This window comes from Pleuronectes platessa, chromosome 24 (genome assembly GCF_947347685.1).
Source record: "Pleuronectes platessa chromosome 24, fPlePla1.1, whole genome shotgun sequence".
NCBI lineage: Eukaryota > Metazoa > Chordata > Actinopteri > Pleuronectiformes > Pleuronectidae > Pleuronectes > Pleuronectes platessa.
The window spans coordinates 9,431,541-9,447,356 of NC_070649.1; the positions used below are offsets into that span (position 1 = coordinate 9,431,541).

At 44.1% G+C, this 15,816-nt stretch overlaps 1 protein-coding gene across 1 annotated transcript in view; it reads right to left on the reverse strand.

The window, feature by feature from the left end:
- Window positions 1-15,816, reverse strand: part of LOC128430781 (FERM and PDZ domain-containing protein 4) — a 63,638-nt gene that overhangs the window by 1,518 nt on the left and 46,304 nt on the right. The window contains exons 5-18 of the mRNA XM_053416827.1: window positions 15,255-15,406; window positions 13,858-13,960; window positions 12,400-12,445; window positions 11,306-11,410; window positions 10,919-11,026; window positions 9,202-9,333; window positions 7,441-7,560; window positions 6,389-6,525; window positions 5,757-5,883; window positions 4,194-4,283; window positions 3,885-4,067; window positions 3,637-3,772; window positions 2,096-3,115; window positions 12-1,775 (exon numbers count right to left, since the gene is read on the reverse strand). Of these exons, the coding sequence (XP_053272802.1) occupies window positions 12-1,775; window positions 2,096-3,115; window positions 3,637-3,772; window positions 3,885-4,067; window positions 4,194-4,283; window positions 5,757-5,883; window positions 6,389-6,525; window positions 7,441-7,560; window positions 9,202-9,333; window positions 10,919-11,026; window positions 11,306-11,410; window positions 12,400-12,445; window positions 13,858-13,960; window positions 15,255-15,406 (4,223 nt within the window). The remainder of the gene's footprint in view (window positions 1-11; window positions 1,776-2,095; window positions 3,116-3,636; window positions 3,773-3,884; window positions 4,068-4,193; window positions 4,284-5,756; window positions 5,884-6,388; window positions 6,526-7,440; window positions 7,561-9,201; window positions 9,334-10,918; window positions 11,027-11,305; window positions 11,411-12,399; window positions 12,446-13,857; window positions 13,961-15,254; window positions 15,407-15,816) is intronic.

Below are 15,816 nucleotides of genomic sequence, written 5' to 3' on the forward strand. Positions count from 1 at the left end.
GTTGATACAACCCTCAGACTTATACAGCGACATAAAGTACTCTGGGTCCATTTCACTCCGCTCTAACTCACTCTCCAGGCCAGAAAAGGAGCTTCTTCTCTCAGCATTAGCTGGCCCGAACTCCAGACCCTCATTCAGCCTGTGAGCATGTATTTCAGGACTCCTCTTGAGTTTGGCAGGAAGTGTGGCTGAATTATATGAGCGCAGGTTCTTATTAGCCAGTTGCATGGCGGCCGCGTTAGGGGTTGCTACATTGGGGTTTAGGAATGGGGATGATATGGAGGAAGGCATACATGGGCAGCGAGGGATGGTGTTGCCCCTGTTCTTTACCATTTCCACAAGCTGAGGGTTGCTAGTGATAAAGCGCCTGGTGTCCTTTTTCACTGCCCCACCCATGCCTGCACTGTGCAGCTTCCCTCCCTGATGCATCTGGCTGACTGTTAGATAGTTAATCAGTTGTCTGTAGGCCTCGCTGCCTTCCTTCTGGTTCAGCCCCTTAAAACTGGCCTGTTGTTTTGCATGCAGATCATTGTGGGACTTCTTGCTTCCAGTACCTGTGGTCTCTTTATGCTTTGATGGTGTGGCTGAGGAAGGTCGGGCCTGTTCGGCCCCAGCGCCAGGTGGGTGAATATTTGGTAGCATTTTCCGAAGGAGGGCGGGGTCTGCATGAGGGTGGAGGTCTTTTCCCTGCGCGCCCTGAGCAGGGTTGTTGTGTTTGCTATCTTCATAGTTCAGCACCCTGAGTAATGACGACGAGGAAGTGGAAAGTGGGTGCCTTTGCAAATGGTGGTGTTTTGATTCAGCCGCACCAGGGCCAAGCGGTGAGTCAGTCGGGGTGGCGCAGGCACTGCTGTTCGTGCTGCCACCAGCGTCCAGTGATGAGCACAGAGAACCCTGCAGTGAACTGTGAGCTTCTCCTTGCAAACTTGAAATCCTTTTCGCTAGGTGGTACTCGCACAACCGTGCAACACTCTGCTGTCTAGAAATCGGTTGATGGTCGCTTTGTATGTCAGATCCCTGGTTAGACCCCCCTGATCTGGAGTTTTTGGTTGGAGAAATCAATGATGCTACAACGAGGTGTTCGTCTTGTTCCACAGGTGCAGCTCCATTGTCTGTACCACAGTCCCCTATGTTGACACCATCTAAGAGGCGATCTGTGGCAGAGGAAGGAGGGCGCGGAATTCTGGGATGGTCACGGACGATGCTGCTTGCTCCAGAACTTTCTTCTAAAATAGAATTTTGTCGTCCTTGACTTTCCCCTCTCTCGCAAAATGAGGTGCGTTGGTCAAAGTTGAGATGGTTGCGACTGCCACCTCTCTCTCCTCGATACCCTTCCCTTGTGCTGAAGGTGTTATACTTCCCGCTGGAGTCTGCTGACTTCTGGTGATGCTTCCCTCCGGGTGTGACGGAGCTTGGGCGCTGCAGAGTGGACGAGAGGTTAGTCTGGGACCTCACCACCAAGGTGTCTGGCCCAGATGATGCAGTTTCCAAATGGGGGCTCCGTCTTGGAGGAACTGCTGGAGGCTGAAGGTGCCTTGATGGACTGAGAGATTTCTTCGGCAATGTTCCTCCTGTCCTGGGTGAGACGGGGAATTCGGTTTTCTCCTCGAGTAAAGGTTGGTATCCCTCCCTTGTGGCCACAAGGAGACGCATGTGACTCTCACTGAGCCTGTGAGAAGCTGCCAGCTCTGAGATTTCTGTCATCTCTGAGGAGTTGGTCTCATTTCCAGAATCTGAGGAAGACCCTGGGCTGAAGCCTCGAGATGCGTAAACACCTAAAATATAAGAAAACATATGTGGTCAATCAACTAAAAATGAAACAAGTTAATTCATATTTGCAATTAAGGAGAAGGCACATTATAGAAATAGTTTTGATGAATGTGTTTTTTTTAACTTTGTTAACTTAAAAGTGGCAAAATGTCACAGTATATTAGAGAAGCAAAACAATTATTAAATACACTAAAAACATTTTTTTTTGTGGATTAAATCATCATATGACAGATCCACGCTGTCACTGGGACATTGGATTTATTTGGGGTAGGTTAGGTTGAGTATAAAGGTGTGAAAACCGAAATGATTGTGATAAATCACCGACCTGGGTGGTTCCTGTTGGGTGGTGGCGGGGGAGGCCTCTGCTCAGAGACAGACAGAGCCTCCAGTGCCTGCAGAGTATTCACAACAGCATTCTCCAGCCTCGTCTCCCCTCCCCTGGAACTTTCCCCCTCTCCATGTGTTGGAATGGCGTCAATTAAAGATACTGGGATATCGTCATTGTCCTGTGTGCTTAGCGGCCTCCCCTCGGGGGCCGCGTCCTCATCAGAACTGTCCCGAAAACCCTGTGGTGGGGCGGCGATGGCGAGGTTGAGCGTCTGCAGCAGCGTGTCGTCCTCATCCTCATCAACACTGCCGTCTCCCTCGGGAGGGGGGAGCGACGTCAGGTCGATGATGTCGTCTGTAGAACCAGAAAGCGTGAGGAAGGTGGATTTCCCAGCTGCCGTGGCGAGCCCTCCTCCTTGGTTGCTGCAGTTTTCATCTCCCAGTCCTCTGCCATCACCCACAGGTGTGCCCCCGGTGGAGTCCTCCTCGCAGGAGGCATCATCATCATCCTCGGCGTCATCCGTCGTGTCGCGATAGAACAGGTCTCTCAGCAGCGGCTCCTCGCCACCTTGCTCACTTATAATGTTACTATAGACATGTGTCAGACCACTAAACTGAAATGGCACCGTGTCCTGTGACCGAAAGTCTGTGTTATTGTGCAAGTAGAGCGGCCGGTGCTCCGGCACCTCGGGGCTCTCCAATAGTCTCTCGTAGCCCAGGTTCTTAGACTTGTTCAAGGGCTGGTCCCCCCCGAATATGAACGACACTTTGGCACTCCGAGGTGAGTCTTGAGGTTTGTGTCTGGTAGCGGGGGGAAGAGGAGGGGGCAATGGACTTCTCCGTGTCCCGAGGTCTCTTTCGGGGTTTTGGGGCTCGTGGAAGTACGGGGAGATGCTGTTTTCCCTCTGCCCGTTGCCTGAATACTGAGAGTCCCGGTTGTAGACCTCTCCCTGGCCGGGTGATGTCTCATTTCCCCCCAGAGATGTGCTGTACGGCCACTCCAGCACACGATCCTGACCTGCACACAGCAGCCACACAGGGTTTTTATTACTTTATGTCTTTTATATTTGATGATGATAAAGTTTTAAAGGATTTTCTCTTCGCAAGACTTTTGAGAGCTCTTCTTCAGGAATGTGAGGTTTTATGCTGCACTGTGACACATACATTTTTCAAGCGTCTCTGTATAACCTTGAGTTCCTCTCTTTTAAAATAGAGCATATAATGGAGTGCTCTGCCATGAAACTTTGAACTCCTCAAGAAACATAAATATATTCTCACCCTAGTGACAATTTTTTCAATGAAAGATTTAAATACTTAAAGTAAACTTAAAGAAATACCTTACAAATTTGTCTATTTTTCTATTTTAATGTTATTGCAGGTCCTCTCCCCCAGCTGTTTAATTAAAAAATATGAAGCATGTTTATATAATAATTTTATCATAAATAATAATATTTAGAAATAGTATTTTTGTAGATTTAACCTTTTTTTTTTAAGGGAATCAGTTTATTATTATATGTTACATAGTTAATAACCACTCACTGTCATCCCCTCCTGTGTGGTTGCAGTGGGCCATGCTGAAGATAGATCTCCTTGAGTCCACTAGGAGGCGATAGTAGCCTGCTGTTAGGCAGGCCAGGTTCATTGCGTCACTCGACTCCATGATGAGTGTGATGGGCTGTTAAAAAAAAGAAAAGGAAAAGAGGAAATAAGAAAGAAAGTGGAAAATCAACAAATGCTAAAAATGGTGTCAGACTAATTGATGTTTGCTGGTCCAGAAAGAAACTCACCCTGACGTCCAGAACATGCAGCTCCAGGCGGACGTTGACATCGTCCTCGGTGAGGATCTCGATGCGGTTGACGTGGCTGAAGTCAGCCAGCAGGGCCACGAGGTTGGTGCGGGTGTTGATAACATGACTGATGCCGTACCGTGGGCCCACTAGCAGCATCACTTCTGTCTGTTTCTCCCCTTGCTACAGAAAGTAAACGTGTGCGCATTAGACACCTGTAATCAGTCTCCATGCTGAAAAGGTTTTAGCAGCGAGTTTGACCAAGTTTCTCCTCAGACCTTCATCATTTCTAAAAACGAATGGCCTTACCAAAAGTATTGATTTGAACTCCCTCCCTCCGTAGAGTCGGAGTTCACTGAGGTACCTCAGGTAATGCACCTTGGCCTGCAAAGCAGTCAGCTGCAGAGAGGAGAGAATTGCATTAGTAAGCATCTGAAATGGAATCACTTCAAACCCAACAGAAGCATTTGTCTTCTAATGTCAGGATGTGACGCATTCCTCAAGCCATTTTGATCTGGACCACTGATTTTCCATTACAATCCCATCATATAAATTAAATCTCATCAAATTCTGAAGAGCTTCTCCACCGCAGAACTCTTTATGGCTTTGCTTGCGGCAACGATTTTTAAAAATCTAACATGAAAGGACCAAAAGTGCATCTAAAGCTTCATGTATAAGGTATATATCCACATGCTCAATGCAAAAGCAGTGACAATGACTTTATAACCATTTAGAATGTTCATGAGACTTATATTGCACCTTATATTTGCTTTATAGTCCCCTAATGTCCCCTAAATTTGAGAATACATCTGGACGACAGTATAGACAGATAGTGAGGTAAGATATTTTACCTCACTAACTGTCACAAAAACAAAAGGCTAATGGCGGTGTCTGACCTCGCCTGGTGAAACCAGACATCCCCCATTAAAACATAATTTTGCCACTATGAATTTCTCACTCAGTCCTTGGCCCTTCCGCAAAACCAGGCGAGCGGCCTGATTTGATGAGGGCCGAAGCGATAACTTCAAGAGCGTAATGAGAAAGCTGATTTGGAGGGGCGGCGGCGTTGAGCTCATCGGTGCAGCCCGGCCGAGTTCCTCCCTAATGAATAGACGAGATATCAGCCGGCACTGTGAATACAAATGATTGAACTGCACGTTCTTACCGCTCGGGCTTTGAGGGAAGAGATCAATATCTTTCAGGTTTGACTGGCGTTTTACTACACACATATATTAGCATATAAACCAATGGAGTTCAGGCATGTTTACCCTCAGCTACATCCCATCAGCCCCTGCATGAAGCTGAACAAAGGATGATGGGCTTTGACATAGAGCACTTCTAGTTTGCCTACTGATGAGCGGCGATGTCCAAACAATCTGTTTCAGTGGCTGCTTAATTTCTCAAAGACATCATGTCTAATAAATAACTTTGAGGATTTAAGCTTGTTATGTTTGTTATGGTGAAAGCACGACGGGGACAGAAAGGTCAGACACATATCACCATCATTTTCAATTTATACATTTTCATTCAAATCATTCACGGGGGAGTTTGGCCTATTTTAATACGATTTGCTTTAAAAAGATCAGATAGTTCAAGTGAAGCTGGGTCGGTGGCACCTGACTGGGACACGTGTGAGCGAATTTGAATATCTTATCGAGCACACGGCGAGCAAATGAACCTTGCTCGCTATTTGCATTATCATTCAAGGCCTGTCCCGACACAGGGGTCGTAGGTGGACATGGGTGGGAACCCAGACAAGGTTGAGCGAGGCAGCGATGCTATTTTAAGGTATTGCGTCAGAAAACAAATGTGTGTGTGTGTGTCAGAAGGTTTGTAAACAAGGGCAAGGAAAGACAAAAGAGCGATGCTTACTTTTTTCCCTGGAGGCACGAGGTTCTGGTTGGTTTTGAGGATGTGTGTCAGGGCCTTCCTGATGTTTTTCTCCTTCATGGTGGACAGCACGGCAGGAGGCAGGAACACCGGCAGACCCCATTCCTTTCTGTTACGAGGACATCGATCTACGTTCAAACTTAAGTGACTCTTCCACTGCACCCGGGACAAGCACTCACAGTCAAAGGCTAGAACTGAGGTGTTTACTCTCTTAAAGCTGTCGGTTCTGGAACAGAGTGTAACTTTCAGGAGGAGAACTGCTCTTTACTTTGAAAAGTGGATGCACTGAATAGAAACCTATTTAAGGGGGCGTATCAGCTGTAAGACACCACTGAATATAAAATAGATAAAAATCCGCTTTGAGGTAATTGGCAAGTCAGAGTGATATTATTGTGAACAGAATATTAATTTGTGTTTCTCACACATTTTATTTTAGATTCCACAATTTCTTTTCGATATTTAAACTGCAACGAACTAAAAACAACGAGGACTATTTCTCTGATAATCTTCTGCCGTCATTTATTACTGAAGGCGCAGCTCCAGGCTGTTTCAAATCACACATCCTGTTAGTGGCTACACATATCGCCACTTAATTCACACACACACACACTTACTGGATGTATTTGAGTGAGACCTTCTGGCTCTGTCTGGTCGTCATGGTGAGGATGTACATCTGCAGTGCGGCCAATCGCAGCGCGGCGTCGTACTTCAGCTCGGGGCCGAACCGCTCCAAGACCACGTCGTTGCAACACTACAGAGAAGCAGAAATAGTCACAGGGGAGCCCAACAAATCATGTCCTTGGGCTTGTGAACTGTATATCGTTTCTTTTTAGAGAAACAATGGATCCCCTTCAAGTCCAAGTAAAGTTCTTAACGTTTGCGGTTTGAGATTCCTTCAAAGAGAAACAGGGTCCACTCCCTCATGAAGGATTTAGAAGCACGAGTCAAGAAGACATTATTAGCTTTCCTTCTCTCAAGCAGTTTCACTAGACTAATTATCAAAGAATCTTATGGGGTAGTCATTTATTAGTTTTTACCAGGGCAGGAGTGTTTTTTTTTTCAGGACTAGGAGTGCAAAATTCCAGGAATATTCAAAGCTGGAAACTTTCCAGTGGAATATACGGGAATTAACGGGAATTAACAAGAAATTGTGTGGGTAATTTATACTAACTGTATTTACCTTGTCATATACAGATATAAATATAAACATTTTGTTTTGTCATAGGCTGATTTGAGCCCTGAGGAAACTTTGGGCACTTGACTATATGCTTCTGCATCTTTGTGTCATTCTTAACATAGGTCTTTGCACAGTATTTGCAAATGTACACAGCCTTTCCTTCTACATTGGCTGGGGTGAAATGTCTCCACACATGAGATTGAGGCATTGTTCTGTAGAATAAGATGAGAAAAAGCTTGTAAAAACATCACTAATGCAATGCCAGAGATATAAATAGTTGGCCAGTTGGAATCGTCTTTAATTTTTTTTTACAATTGATGGATAAATGAGTAGAAATAGGCTAGATGAAAAGGGTTCATTCAGTTTGTAAGTAATCAAAAGCCAGAATCAAACTGCATCCCTCTCAAACATGAGCTATCCGACTAAAACAGGATATTTTAATGTAATAATAAATCACTTTAATAATAACAAGTAGCTTTAAGGCCTCACCTGCACATAGAGGTATTCAAACGCCACGGCGTCTCTCCGGAGCAGCTCCACGGGGTCCCGCGGCACGAAGCTGATCCTGAAGAAACACTTCATCTTGTCGGAGCCGTACCTCTGGGTCACCTGGGGTCGCAGAGGCGGGAGAGAGCGAAAACCACCTTAGTACTTTATATAAGCCAATAAAAATATTCCCAGCAACATAAAGAATATTCTTAGTACTAAAAGCAATAGGTATGGTAGCAGTGGCCATAGTGGTACTGGTGGTAATAGAAGCATTAGCAGGATTAGGTGTAAGAGCCGTGCGATTAACATTGGCTCAGTGCAAGAAGTAGCAGTATTAGGAGTGTTAGTAGGTGTCATGGATCGGTAATAGTATTACTAGTAATTGTAGAACGGTGGAGGTATTTACTAGGCAGATAGAGCTGGATAATACGGAATGGCATTATCAGGTGCACCAAAGTTAGGGGCTGGATTGGCATGGTGGTGTTGTCAATCCATGCCAATCCCATTGAGTTTTGGTGCAGCCCAGGGCAAAGGAAGTTTTATTAATTACTTTCTGTGGCATTTTTGTCAGTTCCTTAAATAATAACTTCCTCCTAACCTACAAATCCCTCCATGCTCTGGCTCCCCAGTACCTGTCTGACCCCCCCCCCTGCACTCCATCTCTTACCCTGCGGCCCACAGATACGGTCGACTCGCCGACCACCTGAGAACCTTTTAAAGATTCCTTAAAACAAAGGGCTTTTGACCTTCAGTTACTTTATCACTCGCTGGAGATTCTACGATTTTCTTAGATATGGGTGATATGGGTACCTTGAAAGGCGCCATATCAATCAAGGTTATTATTATTATTATTATTTTTATGAGGTTCCTGATCTAAGAAACAGGTTTTATTTGCAAAGTTCGATGACTTCCTGTTTCTTTTTTCCAATATAAGAGCTAAGATTGTTTGGCCTTGGAGCTGACGGCCATTCTATAGTAACACATTTATTATAGTAAACAGAGGTACCAAAGTAAAAGTACTAAAAGCACAGTAGAACATCATATATAAGAGATTTATTACCAATCCATCGTCATATAGCAACATAATAAAGTGAAGGTGAGACAACAGGGAGCAGTAGTTTAATTCACTGGTGTCCAACCTTATTACCTACTGTCCCCTTCAATCCAATAAACTCCTGAGTGACCCCTCATGGCACTACAGGCCTAGATGATTTGTTTCAACCTCTCTCTGACAGTGGGGGTGGGATTCACACTGGATTTATATGGCTCAATGTTGTCATTGTTACGGCATCATATTATAGCAACCTGTCACCGAGTCTGACACTCAGGTGTTTTACAGTGTGGCGTATGTTTTATCAAACATGTCGGTGAAGAATGAGTCTGAAACATTAATCTGCCATTGTGTGTGCGTGTGTGGGTGTGTGTGTGGCACATGCAGAGCTTGAACTGAGTGGTATGAATATTAAAATTGTCCTCTTGTGATAGCGCAACCTCATTAGAATGTACCGGGCACTGTGAATGAATGTGTGTGTGTGTGTGTGTGAGGGAGGGTAGGTGTAATGTGAGCTGTCGCCCCTGCTGTTCCAGGGCTGATAAATTGACACCGAGGTCCAAGTGCTGCTTCGAATACTGATGTATGTGTGTGTGTGTGTGTGTGTGTGTGTGTGTGTGTGTGTGCAAGTGGATGTGTGTATCTGAGTGTGTGTGCCAGACAGAGAAGGGGGACAAAGAAAGTGAAAGGAGAAGGTAAACATCCCGTACCTGAGTAAGCATCTCCTGTTCGTGCAGGAGCAGCAGTTTGCTGCCAGATCCCTCCACCCTCTGTTCGAACATCAGGGAGAAGTGCTCAATGCATTTGATGGACAGCTTCTCCTGCAGGGTCAGGATCACATCCTGAGAGAGAGAGAGAGTGGGAGAGAGAGAGATAGAGTGGGAGAGAGAGTGGGAGAGAGAGAGAGAGAGAGAAATACATTCATAAAAACAAGGCAAAAAAGGACTTTTAGTCAAATTCTTCAGCGACTTACAGACCTGCCAGTCATTTAATCACTTACATCAGGGGTCTTCAACGTTTTTCAGGCCAAGGAACCCCAAACTGGTGGAGAGATGGAGCAGGGACCCCCTACTATATATATTGTATAAACTTGTGTTTTATATTAAACTGGGCCTAATTCCATATTCAAACATAGCTACCCTGTTATTGTGCATTCAATACTGAGCTATTCAGATATAACACAGGTTCATATATTCATGTTTTTAATTTGTGGTAGGTACAGGGTGGCCATGCCTCTGCCATTTATAAACATACATCTTGTATACAACACTGAGCTATTAAAGTAATTCACAGATTCATGTTTTTATTTTAAACATACATGTAGAAGAGACATCTGTGGATGGCACACATACTCCCACATTAGTGAGATGTTGGATACTGATGGGTAGCACACAACTTATCTAACCTTGGACGAATGGAGGTAGGGGCAGAGGGTCAAATAAGCCTCTCAATATGTTGGATGCATGTTAATGTGACATTTAAATTTGTGGAAAAAAGATTGTTTCGAAAATAAATCAAAATTATAAAAATATAAAAAATTGTCTAATCAACCAAACATTTCGCGACCCCCCCTGCAGTACCTCCGCGGACCCCTTAGGGGTCGTGGTCCCCTGTTGAAGACCCCTGACTTACATTATACCTTTTTCAGCAGAAACCCAAAGTTAACATATATTTAGTAGCAACATGTTTGAATTCAAAAACATTCTGCATAGTAACTGCCTTCTCCTGGTTGTAACTCGGCTTTTGCAATTAAATTAGGCTGATCTGGAGGCAGGTGACGTATCTGTTTACATCACCCGGGAGGGGCTGGGTATCTCTTTTGATTTCTTGGAAACTTTATATATATATAAAAACAACAAATATATTCATGGTAACGTTAGCCTTCTAATTAACGTAACGTTACCACTCTTGAGACAGCCTTCAATCCTTCTTGCACTTGCATCGCCTCGGCTCCGAGAGCTCCGGCTTTGGATGCAACAGGGTTTGGAGGCAGCATCTGGAACTGATCCTGCTCCTGGTCCTCCAGCACACTACAGCCCACTTCAGGGGATTCTTGAGGGGATGATTGCTCCACTTCAGAAGAGCCCTCTTTGGCAGAGAATGGTGATTCTGTGCCGCCTCAGCCCCCTGGCCAGTTTTCATTGTTTTTTCTACCTCTTTAACTTAATGACGAAAATGAAGTTTCCATTTCCCAAATAAAAACGAGAGCATGCTTTTTGCTTGAACGAGGTGCTCGAACAAATGGAACTGGAGAAGTGATTGAATTTCATGGTCCGTGCGAGTGTATCAAGACAGACGCTAATTTGCATTCCAAATGAATTTCTCTCTTTGTAATCATAGATACTGCAGCGACTGCTAATTTTCTTGAGCGTGCCTTAAGGGGTGGCACACACACACACAGACACACATACATGCAGACACACAAACCTTGATCGAGGTACTGCTGTCAAAGCGAAAAGACTTGGTCTGCCCGTTCTCCAGGTAGACCTTCAGGACATTTGGCATGAACAGCAGAGAATTGTCCTTCACCAGGTTCTGCGGAGGAGGAAAGTGATCGGTCGTTTCATCCTGAGCGTTAATGGTCACGAGAACAGAAAAACAGGTGAAGTGTTTAATGCCCGAAACAAATTGCAATAATCACAAAAGTGTCATGTTGTAACACAATTTTACGATTGAAATCATCTATACGGTGCACTGAATTGTCTGACTTGTGTGGTCAGTTGCCACCATCTGGCATCCTCTATATAGGTCATACATAAGAGTGCGTGTGTGTGTGTGTGTGTGTGTGTGGGTGAGTGTGTGTGTGGTACTGACTGGAACCTGGCCGTTTATAATGACCTCCTCTGCAAAGCGCACTTTGACCGGATTGGACTTGAGCATGGCTTTTTTGGCTGCACTGATGAACGCTGATTTAGGGGACTAGGAGGCGTCCGTCCAAAAAGACAGACGAAGAGAGAGAGAGAGAGAGAGAGAGGGAGAGAGAGAGGAAGAAAGAGACAGACAGATGGAGGGGGAGAGATAAAGAGAAGCATAAACACACGGTCAAATCAAGAGGAAAGAAAACTGGTCCCGGCACATTAAGTCGACAATTAGAACCCAAAAAGTGACACCTCATTTATTTGATCAATTATCAATTATTTATGAATTGTTTAACATTTAGGGTTTCCATGTGGATTAACAGTATTTACACTAAGGCGTCCGATTGATTGGATTGCCGACAAACTACAATTCCCTTGACGACAGCTGACAACCCCTCTCACTTCAAAGTGCAGTTTGTGGTTGTACCACGCCGATTCTGTCGATCTTATCAAGTCACATGATCTCCTCCAACTTCCTAACCTTGGAAACGACTGTTGCCTGGCCAGCTCAATCTGCTAATGAGCATCATGGGACATAACAGAACACTCTAAACATGTCTACCGCCACCGGTGTGTTTAATAGTTGTTGGACAGCACTGGAGCTCAATGGCACGGAGAAGAAAGATATAAAAAGTGATATGAAATATGTCAGTAGGATCCATTCATTGCTGGACTGGGCTGTTTAATGGGATTAGTCTTTAAATGCAGGAGAGACAAGGGCAGACAGGCATTGTCCTTAATGGAGAAACAAATATTTTTCAGGATAATTGTTGTGAGATTACGAAAGAACGACAGCAATAACAACATACTGGGGGGATATTACTCATTATCATCACGTTCTTTTTCTGAATTATATTCAGGTATCATCTGGGAAATGAATGGATAAATTGGACCTTTAAGAATATAAAGGGTGATAAATAAACAAAAAAGAGGACGAGAACCGAATAATTCTCCTCTCAGATTTCTAATTTCAGCGTTATGGTCTCATTGATAAGGCACAACCCATGTGGTCTCTTCTAAAAATCCATTCACAAGAGGGGATCTACTCACAGGATACGGTTGGACAACAGTCAACACGATGGATTCCTTGCAGCTCCTGAAACAAGAACACACGGCAACTCGAGTTGAGTCGACAATGTATCAGGAGGATCGCAACAAATGTATCACACAATCGCGACAAACGACAAGAACTTGATTAGGTACGGTGATGCGGAAATGAGACGCCTCTGGCAATCACAGCTCACAAGAAGAAACAGTTCCAACCACCACACACACACGTACATATCCACTCATTATATCTGCATTAAAAAAAATAAAGAGCAACAAACCGAAACATGATTTCAGTCACGGGGAGCTGTGTGCGTTGAATTAGCTCAACGCTTAACAATTTGGCTTATTAATTATGAACACTTCCTGCATTTTGTTTGCGTGATGAGCAGAAGTGTACGGGCTGTTAACTAAGCCATGAGCAGACGAGTGGAAAGCGTCACCGATCCGGGCGAGAACTCCATCGGAGCTTTACAGAGCTCTGTAATATGAATGATAATAATCACGAGAACACAGAAAGTTGTGTGCTCTTAACCTGATATTTAAATGTTTGAAAACCCGAAAAATAAATCACCTAATACCACATTATGTTTTAATGCTGTACATGATCCTGTATCTAGCAATGTTTTATATATAACTGATTTTAAAGAGTCCAAATTAGTAACTCTCAAAATTAGAGGTATCTTGCCATGCATGTGGTGAAATTCTGAGATGTATGCCTTTAACCCCTTGTGGACGAATGTCGCGAATTCGCCTCAAACCCCATTCCGGTCTTAATGCTGCCGAGGTGACGATTGTGCCTGATGGTGCAAATACTACACATACCAAGGAAGGTATTGGAAGCACTCTGCCGCCATCTAGTGGTCGGAGTGGAAAATATATACAAGCCCCTCGGGACTGTGCAGCAAAGTTATGTGGAGGTATTAAGCTGTATTTGAAATACTGTGATGATGGAACAGCAATGATTGTACAGAAACATATGTTGTTTTTCAATTTCAATCAAAAGCAGCATCAATCTACATACCAGAGACTGGAAAATGTGTTAAATTAAGGTTATGCCCCATTTTGCCTAATGTCGCTAATTTGCGTCATACCTTAATTTCGTATCTATTGTATATGATATATTGAAATTAACAATCTCCAATTACTTAAGCATCTGTATGACAGCCAAAAACACAAATAATATATTTTTTATATAATTGGAAATTAATTCAGGCAGTAAGGGGTTTAACATTTAATACCTTTAAAATGACACAAAAACACAAATCTCACTGACGACCATTTTCACAGGCAACTTTGGTAACGAGTTTTTCCAGGTAGAACCTTTTAATGCGTTTTTCCCTTATAAAATGTAAGTATCAATAAGCTGCAGTGAAGGATTGTGGGTCAGGCCGACACCCAACTACTATAGCCTTCATTGATTCTGACAGAGCACAGCGTCCCTTGTGTTTCTGCATCTACCTGACGAGGTCGATGACTCGTTCTCTGGGAGCCGAGCTGACGGGCTCGTCGTTAATCATGATGATCTCATCGCCTGGCATCAGCCTCCCCTCTGATGGACCACCTACACGCACACACACACACACACACACACACACAGACACGCACACATGAATAAACAAAAGCAAACAAGTGGGAGTTGATCAAACCACTGCTCGATCAAAGCAGCAGTGTTCCTGTCTGTCAGCGGCGGTCCATGAATGAATCAGCGTGTGAATCCGTGTGTGTGCGATCGTGTGCATTTTGTGTTGCAACGCAGATCATTTGTGAACTTGTTTGTGTGTTTGCCTCCTGCCATATGAAATATGTGTGTCGCATGCACTCCCTTCCTTGGCTCAGCCCTCTGACTAGAAAACTCATGAGTTCAGCCGTCTGTTTGGAATTCAGCACTGATTGATTATTGAGGCTCCTAATCACTGTGTGTGTGTGTGAGTGTGTGTGCAGCCACTGGGAGCTGACGGCTGGTTGGCGTTTCGCAGTCATTTTGCAATCAACAAGAATAAACAGGGAAACAAACATGAATTGGTGTTTTTTTCCTTTCTTACGTGGGTCAATACTACTCACTTGTTCAATCATAGGCAGGAAGAGGCAACAGTCTGCATGGTCTCCCTCTAAACAGTCATTAGAGTGTTTGCACTGATTAGCACAAATAATATCGTAATGAGGAATTAATGAAGTCACCGGAGTAAGATGGAAAATAAGCTCGCACAGTGTGTTTTTCTTATTTTAATTGTATTAAGATTGATGACATGACTGCTCCCAAAGGTCAAAACGTCTCCCTGGTGGTTGGTTGCAGTATAGGTCATAAACCCTGCCTCCTCCATGTTAGTGGAACAAACATGGAAATTTAATTTTTCGTCCGATCACTACCTGAGCCAGTAATTTGACCTGAATACGAGCTTGTGCAGTTAAAAACCCAAACCCAAGCAACATTGTAAATGCGCTCAGTATATTTTGGCTTCATTTGTAGAAAGTGGGAGGCGGCGAAGGCGCAAAATAACATAAGCATCACCTACACTTGTAAATGGCAGCTTGGAACAGTGAATGTTACTAGAATACTCCGGCCCCAGATGGAGTATGGTGTCCCCATTGATTACTTTAATTATAAATTTCACTAGCTACTATGCTAAGATCATTGGAAATATGAGATTCTTACTTTACTAACTTTAATTCAACAAGACAATATAAATACAACTAAATATCTTTTGGACCATTATGTCAAATATAGAATATAACCGACAGTACTATACATACATTCAAATGCATGCCAGGTGCTTGGGTGAATGTCAGGTAACATGATGCTTCATTATTTATTTAGTCTAATATGTGATTTACAGAGAGTACAGTTTGAAACCCACCTGGCGTGACTGAGCGGACCACCACTGGTTTCTCACTGCCGGCCACAAACCCGAAGCCCAGGACCGGGTCCCGTCTCATCTCTACCAGGCGAGGGGCGGGGGGGACCCCATCCAGGTGAACCTCCTCCAGGGAGCTGCTCTGGGACACTTGGCTTGAAAACACAGCAAAGGAGCAAATCCGGTAAGTAACAATCAAAATGTCCATTTAGCCAAAGAGATAAGGCAAACGAGGACATCATACAGAGGACTTTGATTCACTTACAGAGCAGTCCAGACTGTTGGCTGCCGACTGAGCCAGAGTGACGGACAATGACTCAGCAAATAGTGACAGAAGAGGACACGTTGCTGGTAATAAGCACAATGACTGCTTCAGTGATCGAACCTGTTCTACGGGCTGAATGTGAATAAATTGAACATTAAAATCCGATCAATGAATTCATTCCTACAGTCAAATAGTTTCAACCTGGGTAGATATCATTAAACTTGAAATGAATGATGCGATCAGCTGTTCATAAATCACAGTCCTGGCTCGGGTTCGGCCATTAGCACAACGTTGTACACT